This window comes from Notamacropus eugenii, chromosome 4 (assembly GCF_028372415.1).
Source record: "Notamacropus eugenii isolate mMacEug1 chromosome 4, mMacEug1.pri_v2, whole genome shotgun sequence".
NCBI classification, from domain to species: Eukaryota; Metazoa; Chordata; class Mammalia; order Diprotodontia; family Macropodidae; genus Notamacropus; species Notamacropus eugenii.
In genome coordinates this window covers 79,812,465-79,831,338 of record NC_092875.1, presented here as the reverse complement: position 1 = coordinate 79,831,338, position 18,874 = coordinate 79,812,465, and the positions used below count along the sequence as shown (strand labels likewise).

At 49.0% G+C, this 18,874-nt stretch overlaps 1 protein-coding gene across 7 annotated transcripts; it reads right to left on the bottom strand.

Annotated features, from left to right (window-relative positions):
* Positions 1–1,925: 1,925 nt before the first annotated feature.
* TYK2 (tyrosine kinase 2) lies at positions 1,926–14,950 on the bottom strand. 7 transcript variants are annotated; one of them, XM_072602417.1, is made up of 24 exons: positions 14,690–14,950; positions 12,254–12,500; positions 11,381–11,504; positions 10,716–10,869; positions 10,266–10,429; positions 9,380–9,770; positions 9,064–9,267; positions 8,792–8,949; positions 8,482–8,599; positions 8,181–8,394; positions 7,834–7,940; positions 7,426–7,605; positions 7,247–7,334; positions 6,979–7,106; positions 6,621–6,756; positions 6,357–6,508; positions 5,989–6,139; positions 5,538–5,635; positions 5,218–5,410; positions 4,657–4,775; positions 4,395–4,567; positions 4,047–4,164; positions 3,838–3,948; positions 1,926–3,522 (listed from the first exon to the last, which is right to left on the bottom strand). In XM_072602417.1, the coding sequence occupies exons 1-24, from the start codon at positions 14,933–14,935 to the stop codon at positions 3,388–3,390; spliced, it is 3,909 nt and encodes a 1,302-aa protein (XP_072458518.1). In that variant the 5' UTR covers positions 14,936–14,950; the 3' UTR covers positions 1,926–3,387. The 7 variants fall into 7 exon arrangements, with proteins under 7 accessions (XP_072458518.1, XP_072458517.1, XP_072458516.1 ...); XM_072602416.1 differs by having other exon boundaries at positions 7,426–7,610; positions 7,839–7,940; XM_072602415.1 differs by having other exon boundaries at positions 7,426–7,610; positions 7,839–7,940; positions 8,792–9,267.
* Between the last annotated feature and the right edge of the window lie 3,924 nt (positions 14,951–18,874).

The following is an 18,874-nucleotide window of genomic DNA, read 5'->3' as shown; positions in this document are numbered from 1 at the left end:
AGGGCAGCTGCTATTTGGGTGACAACGCTCCTAATCACTGATGGATTTCCCCCTATTAGTCACCACTGATGGACTTCCCCTTAACAATCAGCCGGTAGACTAAATTAGCTTTTAGACAAGACATTTACTCAAATGGCATAGCAAGAACAGTAGTTACAAAGCATTTCCCCCCAAAAAATATCTGGGATGCACTCTCCCATAAATATACATAGACTCTGTTAGGGACAAGCATACAGGAATTGAAAGTACAGTGTAGTGAGACAGACATGTGGAAAACACATGTAGCCAAGGCAATTCACAATTCTGGAATCCCAGGGATTTAACATCCTTTCTTTTTTCCAGAGTCCTCAAGAAGTTCACTGCAGGGCAACTTTGGTGACAAAGATGAATGAGTCCCTCCACTGCTAGGGTACAGCATCTCCATTGGATGGGCTGATTAAACTGTGCTTACCATTCCTGGGGTAAGATGTCTTGAATGGATGGCGCCATTTGCTGCTGGGTTCATTAAGTGGTTTGTTCTGCTCTTGTGCCACTCCTTCACTGGGCATGTGGACCGACCAACCTGCAGAAGTCTCTTGTTATCATTCTGGTCTAAGCAGGCTGTTTAGTTGCTGTGTTCTTCACAGGAAGTAAGATTTCTGCCAGGCAGGTCAAAAGGATGTTCTGATTCAAATCCTGGCTCAAATCCAGGTTCCTTCAGTGAGGAAACTCACCCTAACTCATTATGGTCAACCAGTTCACTTCCCAGATCCCTGTTGGGGTTTTATGCAGCTCAGAAGCTGGAGACAAACGCATGGGGTAGTCTGTATTTGTGCAAATCTCAGGCTCTTTCTATGCTGTAGAGTGCTTTATACTTCAATGTCCTTGTCTTTTCCCTCTTCCAACTGTCAGCTTTGCTGAAGTTCAATAGGATAGACTCCTTACAACAGGATCAAATTTAGAACTGCAAGCTACCTTCAAGTTCATCTAGCCAATCAATGTATAGATGAGAAACCTGAGGTTCAAAGGGGCTTACCTTGGGGCTTTGCCCAAGGTAACACATACAGGAGGTAGCAGGGCTGGGAAACTTTAATCCACTTCCCTAGACTCCAAATCCAACCTCAGACACTTGACACTCACTAGCTGTGTGACCTTGGGCAAGTCACTTAACCCCAATTGCCTCATTCTGGGTCATCTCCAGTCATCCTGATGAATATCTGGTCATTAGATTCAGATGGTTCTGGAGGAGAAGTGAGGTTGGTGACCTGCACAGCCCTCCCTCACTCAAAACAAAGTCAAGTGCAAGTCATGTCATCATTTCTCTGATGGCATGGTCTTCAGCAATGAAGGACAAACACACACAAATCCAACTTTCCACTGCACTGACTGACACCGAAGCTTCTGGGTTAAGGGAAGGACTAAATGACTTGAGGAAGATGAACAGAGTATGAACTTAGTTTATCTGACTCAGCACATCCATAAACCCTCCATCAGTGCTGCTCAGGCTTTACTGAAGATGTTCCATTGAGCCACACTCAGTGTCCAGCCAGAGACATTCCAGCTACTGCTTTTCTTTCTTTCCCTGGTGGCAGTTACTATCCCAACTGTGCTCCCTTCCTCAAGTTACTGTGGGAGGGATTGACAGGTTCTTGGAGAAAGTCTATGCATATCAATATACATGCATGTCTGTATCTCTGTAAGTATCGGAGGCAGAGATCATCAAAAGCTAAAGAAGGCACTAAACTTTGGCGAAGGTGGATATCTAATTGTAAACAGAGGCAGCTGCCTCCTCAGTCCCATCCACCTGCATGGTGCCCAGAAGCTTCTTCCTTTTTATTAATTAAATCTTTACCTTGGCTGTAATTCTGTTGTCTTCAACACTCATACATTATGTCACGAAGCAACCTACATAACATCTGCAGACCAATCATCCTTGGAGGATCCTGTTGCTGGGCACCTACCTGCTTCTCCTCCTCTTTCACCACAAACACTTCCAAGTGCCTCTTTGGTGTGAAGCCCTAGCTGGAACTGTGTTGTGGCAAGACAAGAGAAAGTCCCTGCCTTCAAGGTTTACACAATGGCTAGGGAGACCTCTTTCAATCTCCTCTTTCACATACAGATACATCACACAAGTACTCTTTTCTGAGCTGTGAGTGGTTGGGGCCCCAAATCCAAACCTATCAGAGGCTGGTGTCAGACTCTGGGAGAAGCTGAGTTACAGAAAAGCCTGCTAGACTTGAGTGGGAAATGAAAAGGAGATGGCAGTGTGTCTTGGAGAAAGGAAGTGATACCATGATGACTGACTGCAGTCTCATCCACACCCAGCCTAGGCTCACTTTAGAGTCCAGGGGACCCAGTGTGAGGAAAGGGGATTGGGAAAGAAGGGGAGCGGGGGAGAGAGATAAAGAGAGAGAGACAGAAAATGAAACAAGTCTGGCTAAAGTAAAAGGGAAGATGGAGGTCAAGACTTAAGCCCATTCTGCCTCATCTGGCCTGAGTGACCAACCCCAGGGAGCGACAGACCCTGTGTTTTAATTTTTGAAACAAGAACATTTACCTGCAGCTTCCTATAGCTGGTCCTTAAGACTAGAGTCCTTAGCCTTTTTCCAGGGTCAACTCAGCCTAGCTCAAAAGGGACCTCTAACATTTCTACCTACACAGATGAAGATCCTGTTGGCAGAAGGAACATGGGTTTACTAGAGCAGGGCACTGAGAGCACACAGTTAGACTGGAGTTGAAAGTACAAAGGAGATGACAAGGGGCTAAGAAGAGCTCCAGCCTAAAGAGTCCCCATTATGCTCAGGCTCCTCTCAGTCTTTCCCTATCCAAAATGGAACCTGGCACAGAAAGGAGAGTGAGAAAGGGGATTAGGACAAAGGCAGAGGAAGAGGGTTAAGGCCTCTTGGAGAGTTTTCCCCTCATTGGTCCTGAGGTGATGGAGGGGAGGCAGAGGTGTGTTTGTGGGAGAAGGGGGGACTGGGGCAAGGCACAAGGCAAGTGGCTTCTAGAGACAGCACAGCTGGCTGACCCCTCATTCCCAGCTCTGAAGGAGGGGCCTGGCAAAGGTCACAGTGTTAGGTCCCCCCACCAGCCGAAGTATCTCTTATTTTCAGAGTTTCAAACTTGTATGTGATAGAAGAGTAGCTAGGCAGCCCCAGCCATACAACCCCTGGGCATCACCTGGCATTGGGGAAAAAAAAGTTGAGGATGGCACCATGGGCCCCTCCCCATGGGTCCCAAGGGGTTAAATATGGTCTCACTTCCCCCAAGACTAAGGAAGATGAAGAGAGGGGGAGACAGTCTCCAATCACTGAGGGGACCTAGCAATAAGGCCCTAATTAGATTTCCCATTCCCATAGTGCAACAGATGAGTCCAGGCTGGCCACAGTTGCTCTAGGCCTCTCTCCTTCAGCATACGCTAAACACAGAAGGTGCTTGATTTCTGTACTTCTCATGAAATTTCCTGAGGAGAGGAACAAGGTTCTGGAAGGTCGGGCGAAAGGAGGCTTCATATTCCCAGCAGTTCTTCATGAGGACATAGATCTAGCAGGGAAAGAATGGGGTGGGGGAAGGAGGCCCCACATTTTCAGGTGGGGTTTATCTACCAGAGGTCAGGACCATGGGGGATTGTGTTCTGGCTTATGGGAGGGTTGGTTTGGGAGGACTCTGCACCTCCAAGGCTGGGCAAGGTCTTACCTCCCAATGTTCTGTAATCAGTCACCACAAACATGAAGAAACCTCAAATGGGTTCAGGGAAGGGTGAAATTTACCAGTATCTTTAGCAGTGGTAATGGGATCATATCTTAATATAAGGGAGGATCATCAGTAGGGAGATTGGGGGTGGGGTGGAGGACTTACCTCATTGGGACAGTCCTTGGGACAAGGCAGTCTCTGCCCTCTCTCTAACAGGTCAATGAGCCTCAGCACAGTCATCTGGCCCTGGGTGACCCCAATCATTTCAATGAATTTCTAACCAGAGAAAGGGCAAAAAGGAGCTGTCACACAGGTGGATGCTGCTAGGGAGTATGGGAGGAAGGGCTGGCAGGGGTCTAAGGCCAGGATCTCACCAAGGGGGGGGTTTGATTGCAGTCACAGCGGGTCAGTAGCTCATAGAGGGTGACCCCAAAGGACCAGACATCTGAGGCGTAGTAGAACTTACATTCCTTGAGACACTCCATGGCATACCTAGGGGACACTGGGGATGATACTCAGGCCATTGGGAGGGGAAAATGGGAGGTACCCAATAGGCATGGCAGGAGGAGAGGTGAAAGATACAGGGAACCTAGTGTTAAAATAAAGGCCTTAACTCTATCAGCCCTTGCTCCCTCCCACTCCCCCCCAAACCTCTCATACTCTTAGGCATGAGAGTAGTGGCAGTGTGTGGGATTAATCCCCCTTTCTGTGCCCCTGGTCACCAGAAGACAGGGCTGTCTCCATCCTCCTGGACACAGTAGTAATCATGGCCCTCTGGCACAGCCTTGGCCAGGCCAAAGTCTCCAATCTTGACAGTGTTGTCATTCTCTAGAAGAACATTTCGGGCTGCCAGGTCTCGGTGGATGTAGTGTTGGGAATGGAGGTAGGCCATGCCCTAGAGGACAGGGAGGGTCACCAGAAGTTGGGGTCACAGGACACAGGGCCCACAGTCCCCTCATCACCCCCACCTAACAGGGGCCTCACCTCACAGATTTGCTGAGCAAATAGCAGAATCTGGGCCAGCCCCAAGCTGTGTTTGGGGAGGTAGTCCCGCAAGCTGCCTAGTGGCACATACTCCATGATCAGCTGGACCATCTTCTCCCCTGCAAAACCCATTCCAGGAGAAGGGTATAAGGAAAAGAGGGAAGAAGTAAAGTAGAGTGGAAAGAACACTGGGTTGGAAGTCAAAGAGCCTGGGTTCAAATCCTGGCTCTGCTCCTCCTTCCTGGTATGATACTGGGTAGGTCACAACCTCCCTGGACTTCAATTCCCTGATCTGTTCAATGTAGGGGGTTGGAATAGATAGATAACCTTCAAAGATCCTTCCCATTCTAGTTCAAATCTTGCCTCTGTGTCTTTCAGGATGTGACCTTGGGTAAATCTATTCCATTTTATGGGTCACAGCTTCCTCATCTGTACAATGAGGGGATGGGACTAGACAGTTTCTAAGGTCCCTTCTCAGTCCGAAAGCTTGTCATTCAAGGCCTATGACTGCCGGGAAATTCCTTCCTCAGGCCAGACCCAGGGTCCCCTCTGCTCCCTGACCTTGGTCACTGCAGCAGCCCTTATACTTGACGATGTGCTCATGGTAGAGTGTTCGAAGGATCTCAATCTCCCGTTGCCAGCTGCTCAGGAGTTGGGAGCTGCAGCCAGCCTTGAGAGATTTCACGGCCACCATCTCACCTGTCCCATCATTAGTTGGGTCATAGCAGTAGAGGCTCACCTTGCCAAAGTGGCCCTGAGGAGAGGTAGAAAAAGGGAGGGAGGAACTAGCTCCAGGCAAGATTGTACCAGGTCAGTGGCACCTGCAGCCCTTTGCCCTCATCCATACATGTAAATTACCCTTCTTTCTACCCCCTACAGACCTCTCCCAGGTCTCGGATCTTCTTCAGGTAGCGTTTCTGAAAAACGGTGGGGTCTGAGGCTGGCAACTCTAGGCTTACAGTGGTGATATCAACGAGGTCTGGAAAAGATCATGGACCCATGAAGAAGGGGTTCAAGAGAATCAGGGACAAACCTATGGCATGTAAGCTCATGAGCCTCTCTATTCCACCTAAATCTTGGGCCTAGTTGGGCCCTTTTGTCTGGGGTCCCAAGGAACAGCCTTCAGTTGATGGGCTTGTCTAAGTGCCTATTTACCTAAGCAGAAACCACATCTCCTCTTTCAGTAGAAGGCTCTTAAGTGACTGGACAGTGAATCTTCTCTTGTGACTGGTACTTAGAAGCTGCTTAACACTTCTTTGTGTTTGACAGCACAGGGGAGGCATAGAAGTAACCAAGAGTGAGGGGAGGAGGTACAAGCGAGTCAGCCCTTACTCTGGGGCTGCAGCTGGGTGAGATCACGGAGGATGGTTCGGAAGGAGGGTCGCTGGTTGGCCTCATAGGTGAGGCACTGGCTGATGAGGGTGGCTAGCTCCTTGCATGAGGGCTCAGGGAGCCGGTGTCTCTTCTCATAAAAGCGCTCCTTCTGTAGGTGGAGGGTGAGAAGTGGAGGGAAGGGCTCAGCTCCTGGCAGGGTTGAGGACCAGATTTCATTCTGACCTCCTATCTTGGTTATTTAGGAACATCCCAGATGATTGAGAACAAGGTGTGAGGAAGACCATAACAGAGACAGTGTGACCCTGAGGAAGGGGAAGGCATTACGTCAGAGGGGGCAAGACTGAGGTTAGGGGGAGAGGTCATACCTCAGAAGGGGTACGACCCTGTAGCGGTGCTTCCCCATCAAAGCAGATCTCTAATAGTGTTGTTCCAAAGCTCCACTTGTCAGCAGCTGTGCTGAGGCCAGTCCCACTGGGTACACACTCTGGGGCGATCCAGGGAATGCGCTCTACCCTCTCTGGGGGTCAGAGTCAGAGGTCAGAGCTTTAGTACCTGTATCCTGCCTTCAGGGTAGGTGGGCACTAGCCTAGGGGTTAATGACCTTCCACCCCAGTCCCCATCATCCTCACCCTCTCTGGAGAGGGCAGTGACGCTGACTCCAGGATCACTAAGCTTGATGAAGGGTTGAGTGCCATCCCCAAGGCCACACCTTGCCAGCAGGATGTTCTTGGCACAAACATTACCATGAACCAAGTTCTTATCCTCCTAAAGAGTGATATCAAGAAAAGAGGGTCATTCTCTGGGACCCATAGAACATAAGTATAGAGACAAGAACTCACACATGGCATGTATGCAAGGCACATCTCACACAAAGTGTATAGTTTCTGGTTTGGTTTCCAAGTTAGAGAAATATAAGAATGCCTTTGGCTTCTCCTTGCCAAGCCCCCAGATCCACTGGCATTCTCATTCCCTAGGTCAGGCACCTACTAGGTAGCTGAGAGCACTGGCAAGCTGCTGGGCCACAGTAATCTTCCAGGCCACAGGCACGTGGCCCTTCTCCCGGCGTAGACATACATCCAGCGGCCCATGTTCTACATGTTCTGCCACCATGATGTCTATAATGAGTGAGACCAAATACATCAAGAGGTGGTTTAGGCCAGGGATGGGAAGACCTCTGCCTTTGGAGACAGAGGCTCAAGGAACAGCGAGAGTGAGGAAAAGTGGGAGGAGTAAATAATAGATGAGATATACTCACTCTCAGAGCCCCGGACACAAACACCATGGACGAAGGCCAGGTGGATATGGGAGACCTGGCTCATTAGGCTGGCTGTCTCGAAAAATGCCTGGGGGCGGTACAACAGGGACACATGGGGGATACACACTACCAGACAGGAGATGCTTGTACACACAATGTTTCCCCTAGTTTCCTCTCACCAGAGCAATATCACGGTGACTTGGGTCCAGCACCTTCAGCACTACTCGAAGGTCCCGATGGTTATTGTTGGGTTCTGAGGGGAAGTTATCTTCTTCCTCATCCTCAGCTCCCACTCCACCTCCCACATGTAGCAGTCCCTCGTAAATGTTGGTCCGGGTACCCTGGCCCAGGTGAGCCAGCTGAGGTGAGAATTGGGGGATGAGATGGGACAGCATAGAAGGAAGAGAGGAAGATTTGCATCAGTACAAAGGCAGCAGTCCCATCCAATCTAAACCAGGGGTCTCAGCTCCAAGAAACCTATTTTCTATCTAACCCATCACCCAAACCCAAAGCAAGAGATCTGGATGTGGAAGAGCGAGTAAGCCAACAAGGCACCTTAGGCATCCCAAGAAGCACCTCTGACCTACCTGAGTGATCTCTTCCTTGCGGATCTGGTGGAAGCTGAGCTGGGACAAGTTGAGTGGCTTGGGGCCTTCCTTAGGACGCTGTCGAGTAATGATCAGGTTGGAAATTTCTGGGGAAAATAGGGGCGAAGAGGTATAATCAAGACAGAAGGCTCATCTATAGTTCCACCAGAAGAAGTCTCAAGAATGAGAAATTTCCAAATGATGCTACAGGGAAACAGACTTTCCACCACCTACCTCCAAAAAAGAACACTAATAACCTGTGGTGGGGGTAAATGTCCTTGTGCCCATGGAGCCCAGCCACAGTCCCCCAACATCTATACACCCTTCCTTCCTGCCCCTGACTGTACCTCCTGCTCGAGGCAGGCAGCATTTGCTGAGTGTGAAGCTCTCTAGCATGGAACCAGGACCAGAGCCAGAGCTGGATCGCAGCGTGCAGCCTTGCAGGGCCGCAGTGAGCTCACGTACACTGGAAAAGGCTTGATCCCAGCCTTCCAGCTGGAAGGTCAAGCCCCGCTCTTCAATGCGGAAATGCTTGTAACGGAGACCCTGTGCTCCAAATGCCTGTGGAAGCATTGAGGAGTGAGCAGTCTGGCTCCCCAGGAAAAGAGGGAACAGGCCCTCCTATTACCTGAATAATGAGGCCTTTACCTGGTCCTTCCGGGCCACAGTCAGGATGAGGCGATGGAAGTCAAAGGAACTCCAGCGGATAAGGTAGAGACCATCTTCTACCTCCTCTCGCTTCAGTTTGGACAGGACATAAGACTCCCTGAACATTGGAAAGTAGGGAACTGAGGAAGCATGTGAAGCCTGGGGAAACTTCTTCCTCTGCTCCATGGATCTTGTGTCAATCCTCATATTCCCAGTGACACAACCAACCACGCAGTGACCTAAAGTTACATAAGGCATAAAGTCTCTCTCTCTCTCACACACACACACATACATACACACACACACTCACTGCAGGGGCCCATGGATGCCATTTTGAATGCTCATCACCAGTCTAGGGGGGGCCACCTCGTGGCACAGGTAGTGGCTGGAATCTGCTGTCAGCCTGAAGTAACCATCCACCAGAGATACCAGAGAGAGGGCCATCATAGGTGAAGCGAGAGTCAGTTCCTGGGGATAGGGGAAGGAGGCATTAGCAAGATTTTTCCCATTAGAATTATCCTCCCAGCCTTCAGCAGTCCCACCCCAGCCTTTCTGGCCCACTTCCCCTGTTCTGGCTCCGACCAGGCACTTGTTGTCCTGACGGTGGATGCTGACATTGTTCTCCTTGACCACAACATGAGTGATATCTTGGAAGTCACAAAAATAGGTCCAGGGGTTCTCTTTCCTCTCAGTGGGTAGCTGGCTTGGCTTCTGGCTCTCTGCCTCCCGGATCTTGGACTTTTTAGCAAAGGAGCTTCGAGAGAGGCTGATTTCCAAGTCAGAATCCTGAAATTCAGTTATGGATAAATGAGAGCACTGCCCCTCTTCACTTCAGTCTATCCAGGGTGAAGGGAGTTTGAGGACCCCAAAGGGCAGTCCTCCATGCATGTCTGCTCACCTCCACCTGAAGAAGCCGCCAATGGATACCACTTGTGCCTGTCACTAGAACCTCATGAGTAGGAGCCTGTTCAGCAAGGGAGAGAGTGGCTCCTGGTGGAACAGTAGGCCCTTGCTCACTGCTATTGACATAGCACAGATCTCTTTCCGCCTCTGTGGCCAATGCCAAGGTCAGGGCAAGAAAGCGCTCGGTGCCAAAGCGTGGGGCCAGCTGTTCCAGCGTAGCCAAGTATTTGAACATAATGTCCTGTTCACTAAGACGTCCTGGACCCACTGTCTGCAGATGGAAACGTCGCATAAACTTCTGGAAGACGTTCCTTAGGCGGAATTTAGTCAAAGAATTGTTCTGCTGGATTTGTCGGCTGAAGGAGCGTGGGATGCAGTCTTTGAAGCTGAGGTGAGGTGAGGGGCAAAGCACAAGCAGAGGATTGGGGAAGGAAAAGGTGAGTGGGATCTGAGGAATTCCAATAGGAAAGAGCTCTAACTGAGCCAACACACTCCAACCCTCTTTCCACGTAACTACCAGTCTAAGCTCCAAGTACTTTTTCTTCCAGGCTCTAAGGTCCCTCACATCATGATGCTAGCACCATCTCATCAGTCCCAACCCTGAGCACTTCCCCAGTGGACCCACTACTTCTAAGCACAGCTTGCCCAGGGGCAAACAGTCCTCGTTCCAAGCTCCTGAATCAGATAATGTCCTTATTGTCCCATATCGATGGAGTCCCAGCTCTGATCCACTTCTTACACTATTCTCAGTACCCAGAATATTCTCACTCCAATTCTCCATCAATCTAAACTCTATCTGTTCTTTAGGATGAACAGAACTCCCATACTTGTTGACTGACTGATACCCTGAGGAACCCCTACGGTCTCCTTGGGCCAGGTACCTGGTCTTTCTCACAACCTCATCCAAGGGGACACCACGCTGTAGGGCAAGGTGGGAAAGGTGCAGCACAGCCATGCCTAGGCTCTCGTTCTTGAAGTGATGTATCTCTGCTTCGCTGTGTAGGTCCGAAAGTGATGCAACATCATTGACAAACTCAAACTTCCCCTGAGGGAACAGAATAGGGTGGTATGAATGAACCAGGAGAATACTCCCATGCCCTCCCTCCCTGATCCTTCCACAGAGGCTACTGATCATTAGCAAGCACAACACTCAATAGGAAATGGCAGATCAAGGTCTGGCAAAACAGTTTGGAAAAGCTTATGAAGTAAAGCAGGAGAGCAGGATCACTGATATCTGAATCCTCTAGTACCCCCAGGAAGCCCCTGGGGCTTTCTCACCCATCCCTCCATATCTTGCCCATGGGGTGATGCTCCCTACCCCAACCCCTAACCTGTTCGTAGAGGTATTCGAAGGAGGCTCGGTCCAGCAAAGCACATCCCGGCTCAATGCAGATCTTCTCCTCAGAGACCTCAACACCTCGAGGCATGCTTCGGTACACAGCTGGCTCCTGGGGGCTCAGACCATGCCAGTTTCGGAAGTAATACCTGCAGGGTATGTAGTCTTATCCCATGGTTCTTTGCAGATACTTCCTTACTCTGTACCACCATAGCCTACCATCCTGGGGCCTATAGCTGATAGGTGAGGAAGGAACTAGTTTTCCAGAAAGGACTGGCTGACACCTATTACTCCTTCTCATTCTAGTGTCTCAGATCAAGAAGAAATAAAGGACAGGAAGCCTCCTACTCCACCCCTCTTCAATCTCCAGGGAACAGGTCAGGCCAAAGCATATGTCTCTAAGTTTACTTTAGGGCGTAGGCCATTGACATGCATGGAATGGGATAGTATGTGTCCACCCACCCCCTAATTTTGAGAAAAATTGGCCACCAAAGGAAACTGCTCTCCCAGCCTAGAGCATTAGCCAAGAACCTCTACTTCTTGAGTATGTCCCTTAAGGTTCTGTGTGGGGATTTTCCCTAGAGAGCCTGTTGCCACTGGGGGAAATGCCTCTATCATGACCCCATCCCCCAAGCCCAAAGCTTAGGGAGCTGTTGCTACCTCATTCGAAACTGTAGGGTCTGGTTGGTGTCCTTCATGATCTCAAAGAGGTGGTTAGGAGGCAGCCAGATTTGGGCCTGGGTATCATATAATGCAAAGAGGTTGTAGCAGAGTGGGGTGATCCCTGGCAGGAACAAAGTAGAGAAGAAGGGCATTAGAGTTAAATACACACACACACACACACACACACACACACACACACACACACAGTTGGTCCCTGCTTCTCAAAGCTAGAAAGAAACTGCACGTATCAAAGTATTATTTTCCTTCCCCTCTCCTACTCTAAAGTGAGAGCAGGGGAAGAAATCTCCTTAACAACCCTAACATTTTGTTGTTTTCTCAGAGACAGGCAGCAGATAAGGGTAGAAAATTCCGAGAGGCCCAAGGCAAGGAATTAAATGCTCAACCATGATCCCAGCTGGTTGTAGAATATAGAGGCAGGAGTCAAACCCTAGAGCCTGGTCTAGGCACCATAGAACCCTCCAGAGGACCCAGGTGCTGGCACTAGTGCCTTGATATCTTTAATCAAAGACTTCATCTTGGAAAGCCTCTAGAATCCAAGCCCTGAGGCCACCACAAGCCTCTCCCCATATCCATGGGACTGAGAGAGGTGGATGGAACAACTATACTTGCCCTACCAAAGGTACTGAGACCAACTTGGTAGGGGGAAGACTTTGTTGTCCTGCCCAGGGAGTCTCCTTCCCAACCTTCCCATCCTACTCCCCTCATTCATCAATTTCACTAGGGGAATATAGGGGGTGAGAGGGAAGAAACTGTTTCTATGCAAGATTCAAAACTACAGTACTTCCTTATCCCCAATCCACTAAGTCCTCATCTCTGATCCAACTTTCTCTTACTTCAAACCCCACTCACCCACTTTCTGTGCAATGTGAATGCAGACTTCCTCTGCAGTCATGGTACCCTGGCTGTAGGTCACATACTGGTCATTCCCATTGCTCCAGTGGAGGAGAACCTTGATGCCACTGCTGCTGGGGTAGCCCCTCTCTCCATCGGAGTCATTGTGTCTTGCAGCACAGTGACATAGTGGCATCTTGACCTTCTGCCAACTGAAGGGGCGCTTTCGGCCCCCCACTTCAGAGTTCTCTCCACCCAGGTTGTCCTAGTCCAGGAATCAGGAGAAAAGGGAGGAAAACAAATGGAAAGTCATAGCATAAAATCATGGAAAACCACTGGACTTGGAGGTCTAAAGATGTTGGTCAGAGTCTCAGCTCTAAAACTTATGATAGATAGACATAGAATAAGTCATTTTACCTCTCGTCCTCTCATTTCTGTAAAATGAGGAATTGGGCTAGATCAGGGGTGGGGAACCTGTGACCTTAATCCAAACTTCACAGAACAAATCCCCTTAATAAAAGGATTTGTTCTGTAAAACTTAAATTCAGTCAAAAGGCTGCACCTAAGGACCTAGAAGGCCACATGTGGTCTCGAGGCCACAGGTTCCTCACCCCTGGGCTAGATATTTAAGAGGCTTTCCTGCTGCACAATTCTAAAAATGAACTGCAGACATAACTATTAGAAACAGCCAGTCTGTCAGTAGAAAAATTCACTTTGAGGCAGCTGGAATTCTCTCTAAGCTAAGCTATCCTTAGCAAGCCTTCCTTCCATCAATGTGAGCTGGATCCAGCCCCTTTTTTCTCAAATTAAAATTTCCAGAAACAACTTTAGACCTTTCCCAAAATGGTAGAAGGTAGCACCTTCAGACAGTATACAGCATGACACTCAAGGGCCCAGAACTGAAGATGAATGGGGTCCACTATACTAGGCATTCTCAGAATGAATACAGCCTGCACACAGGTAGACAAGTTTACTATCACCCAGATATGCTTGCAACTCTGAGGTAAAAAGGCAGACTCATACCCTACTGTTCTGGAAAGAAGTCTTCACCCAAGAGTACACAATCTAACTATCCAGGGTCTTGACATCAAAGAGCTGAGGACAGAACTTCTCAGCTCTTTGGCTAAAAAAGACTCAAGTCCCTGGTAGACAGGCCTCTTCCTGGGTGAGAACATTGAACTTCACCACTACATGAGCTCACCCTGCTGTTCTGTTCAATGTTCATCAATCCCAGAGTAGTGAAAAAGGGGAGAGAATCAGTGGAGCAGCCAGAGCCATATTGTATATATCTATAGCTGAATTCAAGAGAGAAACATTTCTCTCAATACCTAATTCAGGAGATGTTCCTGTTCCCTAAAGAGGCTCATTCCCACAGGGCCCATTCTAGCAGAAAAGGACTCTGGGTCACATAAGAATCTATTTGCTCACTCCCAAAGCTTGTCCCAGACCCTCAGGTCTCCATAAAAGAGCTTTCACTTGCCAGAAGGACCCTTGAGACTAGAGGATGGCAGCATGTGAACACCACCCTACTTCTAGCTCTCATAACAACACTCTCAGGAGACTACTGATCATTAGTCATAGCTCATCCTGCTGTTTCTTCTTAATCTTTTTCACTCCAAAACACCCAATTTAGTCATCTGGAAAACAAGCATAACTGAACTAGTAAAAGTGTTTCTGAGACAGAGAAAAATTCTACTGGAGGGTTAGGGTCAGTCCTTGAAGGAGTGAAGAAAAGGGTTCTCAGGGAAGGAGCTACACAGATCCACCACTACCTGCTCATAGACCAGATCTATGCAAAGGAGGAGGGAGGGACACAGAACAATTCCTTGTAGGCAGTAAGGGTTTAATGGATGCTTGTTGGACTGGATTAGTAGTCAGAGGGGACACGTACAGGGCATTGGCCCAGCTTTGAGGGAACTGAAACCCAAGCTGGGGCCAAAACCAGGGGAGAGCTGCAGTGTAGGATCAGCAGAGGCAACATCCTAGAAACTGAAGGCCTCCCAACCCGAGCAGCGCTACAGTCCTCCCGTGGTGTCCATCCCCTTCATATCCCCCCTCATCAGATGCTGTCCTCCCTCCCATCTCCCCGGAATGTCCACCTCCACACCCCTAGGCTGCCTCCCCATCCCAGACTGCTCCCGGTGGGCTCTCACCCCGGCAAACGCCTGCCCCGTCCGAGCCTCCCCCGAGAACGGCTCCCACTCTCTGAGCCCATCCCAAGCACCGGACCCACTACCAATCTCAGTCACTACCCTGACTCTTCCGACCCTGGAGATTGTCTCCACCCGTCATTGCCCTCCCTGGACACCTCCCCATCTGCGCCCTCCCCGGGCACTGCCTCCGTCCCGGGCACTGCCCCCTCGGTGCCAGCCGGAGAAGGCAGCGCAGGGCCCGCCCGGTCACAGCCTCCACCGCCCTGGGGCCACGCAGTCCCTGGGGATCCCACACACCGACCCCGCCGGACTCCCGGACGCCTCCAGCGCCGCGCTGCTCCCTGGCCTCGGGCCCGAGCCCCGGGTCACCTGTCAGCGTCCAGCTCAGCCCAGCGCCCAGCCCCCAGGCCGAACCACGAAGCGGTCCTCCTCCGCCTCCGCGCCTACGCCACCGCAGCCGCCGCCGGACCCTCTGACTGACAGGGCCTCCCCAGTTGGGCAGCCGAGAGCTCGCATGCCATTGGTCTCCTGCAACAAACTCATCCATTGGTGGCTGCTACGGCGCTTTCTCATTGGGAGAGCGGCAGAGGGCATCCCATTGGTCTGGCCTGCGCACCTGGTGCTCGGAGCTGATTGGCTGGACCCTCCAGCCCAGAAGGAGATTACAGTGATTGGTCAGTGGAAAGAAGGCGGAAAAGGTGGATGGGGGCTTGGTGGGGAGGGGGCGGGCTAGGAAGATTTCCTCCCTAAGAGGTGGGCGGTCCCTACAGTTCTCCCTCGGCCAAATGAGAAAATGGGAAGGGCGGTGGGGGAAAGAGTCTTCTGAAAGGACTTTCTTGTCACGCCCTGATAAAGAGCTCTCCAAGTCCCCATTTCCTGTAGGATCAAGTTCGGATCTTTAGACGGTGCGTGGTGTGCAGTGGAGAGACCGGAAAACTGAGAACCAGAGCCCTTGGGGTCCAGCTCTGCCCCTGCCACTGCACCCCGCTGAGCCTCCACTCCTCATCTGAAAAATGGGAAGGGGCAGCTGGATGGTCCAGGCCGGACTCAGCAAGGCCATCTTCAAGTCTGGCCTCTGACGCTACCGGCAGTGTTGTGGAAGATGATGTGAAGCTGTCTGTCCTTCACTCTCCAAGACCACCAGGACATCAGCGAGGTGCTGCCGTGACATGCTAGTGAACTGGATTTAAGTGAGGGCGGGCTGGGCAAAGTCACCAGCCTCACTTTCTCCTTGGAGCCTGGGCAGGTCTTTTAGCGTTGCTTGCCTCAGTTCCTCATCTGTAGAGTGAGCTGGAGAAGGGAATGGCAAACCAGTCTAGTTTCTTTGCCAAGAAAACCCCACCTGGGGTCTTGAAGAGTCAGACACGACTACAACGACTGACCAATCACAACCCAGTGGGAAGGGGGCGTTGCTCTAGATGACTTTCAAGATGCTTTCCAGTTCTAAGTCATTGATCCTCATTCTGGCAGTCAAGGTCTCAAAAGATTTTTATCCCAACCTCTCTATCTCCTTTTCAACTCTCATTCCTTCATGTTGCTAGATCCTTCTCCATCCTTGTATCTCCTTTATATATTTTGTATCTACTTATAAATAAACGTTCACCTTGACTCCCTCATTAGAATGAAAGCTCCTCATTTCTCTTTAGTTTTTCTGTTTCCATCGTCTAACACAGTGCCTGTCACATAATTGGCAAATACTTCTTTCAGGGATTAACCCAATGTTACTAACAGCTGAGGGAAAGTGAGATGGCTCAGTGGATAGAGCTCCGGGCCTGGAGACCAGGGAAGATGGCTGCTGAGCCGTTTCAAGAGAGGACAGGAGCTTCAGCTCAGAGGACTCCTGGCTTTCACATGCACCATAATTTCCTCTGAGTACTTCCTGCAATAGCCTTCAGTTCCTATTCCTCTCCCAACAGGAAGCAGTTACTTCCACTCCCAAGTCATTAAAGGGATAATCCTTTCCTAAACCTCCTCCCCCCAAAAATTCACACCCAAGAGGACCAGGCCCCTCCTATTAACTGTCCCTCCACTGCTCTCTAGGGTAGAAGATCTCCCTGCAAGGAATCTAGAGCAAGGGTCGCGTAGTTCTTATCTTTCAGGCTGTACCATTAAACAAGCACCCTACGCTTCTGGGAGTGACAGCCACATTCCTCCAAACAGCCCCCTCTTCGTGTACACACACACACACACACACACACACACACACACACACACACACACACACACACACACACACACACACACACACACACACACACACACACACACACACACACACACACACACACACACACACACACACACACACACACTTTATTTTCCAAAATGCTTGAATGTGTTTTAGCCACAGCTTACCCTGCAAACTTTTCCCACAAATCAGTTATTCATTTACGGGCTGTTTAAACATTGTCCCCACTTCATATCTGGGGCTGTGACAGTTATTCCTCTTTGAACCACTGTGCCCAAGCCTGTGACACTGTAGGAAGCTAAGCCAATTTAGCTCTGCTTACTAATTGTTTTTTTTGAATGAATTCACTACCCTCCTCTGCAGGCAAGCCCCAGATATGCCAATAAGCATAGCAGAAAGAGGTCTGCATTCATCCTGAGCCTGGTCAACGCCTTTTCCTAGCCAGAAGGAAATGTATTTGTTATTAATAATTAATGTGTTAATAGTTTTCCTAATGTTGAGACTTTCTTGAAATCTTGGTACAAATGTAACTTGGTCATAATGAAAGTTTTGTTTTTAACACTTTTTTTTTACTAGAGCCTCTTTGCTAATATTCTACTTAATTGTAGTCCATGGATCCTCCCATCTCTGGATCCTCTAAGACTACAGTTCAAATTGTAAGGACTTGCTCTTTTGCTCATTACCCAGTTAGAAAACTGAGAACTTCTTTAGTTAACTCAGGTCTAAATAGTCATAGGATTATAGATTTAGGCTGAATCCAAACTTTCATTTCATAGATGGGGAAACCTTGGCCTAGACAGTGACTTGCCCAGACTCACACAGCTACTAAATATCTGAGGGAGAATTTAAACACGAGTATTGCTGATTCCAGGACCAATGCTCTCTATCCACTACATCATGTTGCTTTCTTATTTGCTTACCCTGCAAATATATCTAGGTGACAAAAAGCAAAACATTTAATCAGGATAGAAATTAATAGTAAAGCATCAAAAAATAAGGTCATTCCACTTTATCTCAGAATAGGTTGGGAAACCTCCTCCAAAAGAGTCTTGGATTGGTTAAGGAAAGGAATAATAGGCCAGCTCCTTCTTTTGCTGGAGTGAGGGATGGGAGATTTCACCCACAAGTGCCTGCATCTGAGCTAGGATCATCAGCTAATCTCAGTTTTGTTACAGCTTGAATGTCTTCTTTACTGGCTCAATGGAGCCTTAGGGATGTTCCTATATTTTCTGGATTCCAAGATGTTGCCACTGCAGTTAGATACCTCTTGGTTCTCTCTGAATGGTCACAAACTCCAGCAGAGACTGCCAGTAAGCCTCTGTATCCCTATAATTTTCCTTCACCAATCATTCATTATAGTTTCCTTCTTCATAGGCAAATTGAAAATATTAATTTATTTCATTAGATCACTGATCTCATCAATGTGGGCACTCTCCCCAGTGATAGATTATAGCCCATCCATTTCTATCTATCCTGTGCAACTTTTGTCTCTGTCCCCTTGTAAATCTGCCACGGAGGGTTCACATAATATATTAGAGCTTTCCTCTATACCTCTTGATGCTTCACTAGTACCAGTGGAATATTTGGGATACCTATTGGTTATCCTTTTATCTCACCATAGGAGCCACCTATCTCCTTCCCCCCCCCCCCATACAATTCTCTAATGACATCCTTTATCAGTTGACATGAGGGAGGGCTCAGGAACTTCAGCTCAGAGCAAAACTAGCTCTCACATATACCTTGATTTCAAATCCCTCAAGGCCGTTCCTTCACACTGTGTCTCCAACATAATTCCTTCTTTGCAAAGTGTTGCAGTCTGTTCATACCTACCAAGCGCTTTTTTATTGTCTTCTGGGTGATCTACTTGAATCCTTTGGGGAATGGAATTCTATAACTTGCAGTCATACATCACCAAAAAAATTTTTTTGCTTTAAGAACTTTTTTTTTCCAAGGTTAAGGTGGTGGCTACCACTAAAGGAGCTGTGAAGTTTACCACAGATATGGCCACGGAGCAAAGAAACCATCATTAGTGCATGTCTGGCCACCTATACTGGCTGGGTGACTCTGGACAAGTCACTAGACTTCCCAAGGTCCCAAGCAACTCTTGAAGACTCTAAATTGCAGAGTAGGTATCAATTTGTATTGGGAGGGGAAAGATCCTCTTTGGGTTTACTATGTAGATGAAATTACAGGTCTAGTAAAAAAAAGAAAAGAAAAATAATTCTGCTTCTTATTCCTCTTCAAATCAGGACTTAGCTCATCATTCCTATGGAGTTTGTGTCTAAGTTGTATGGACTT

What these genes read in the sequence shown, in the direction of transcription:
- TYK2 (XM_072602415.1), bottom strand. Translation starts at nt 14,935, where the DNA reads ATGGATGAGTTTGTTGCAGGAGACCAATGGCATGCGAGCTCTCGGCTG. An exon ending in GGAGACAGCCCTGTCTTCTG is followed by an intron (nt 4,165 to 4,394) that starts GTGACCAGGGGC and finishes AGTGTCCCCTAG; the next exon opens with GTATGCCATGGAGTGTCTCA. An exon ending in CCAAGGACTGTCCCAATGAG is followed by an intron (nt 3,523 to 3,837) that starts GTAAGTCCTCCA and finishes TTTCCCTGCTAG; the next exon opens with ATCTATGTCCTCATGAAGAA.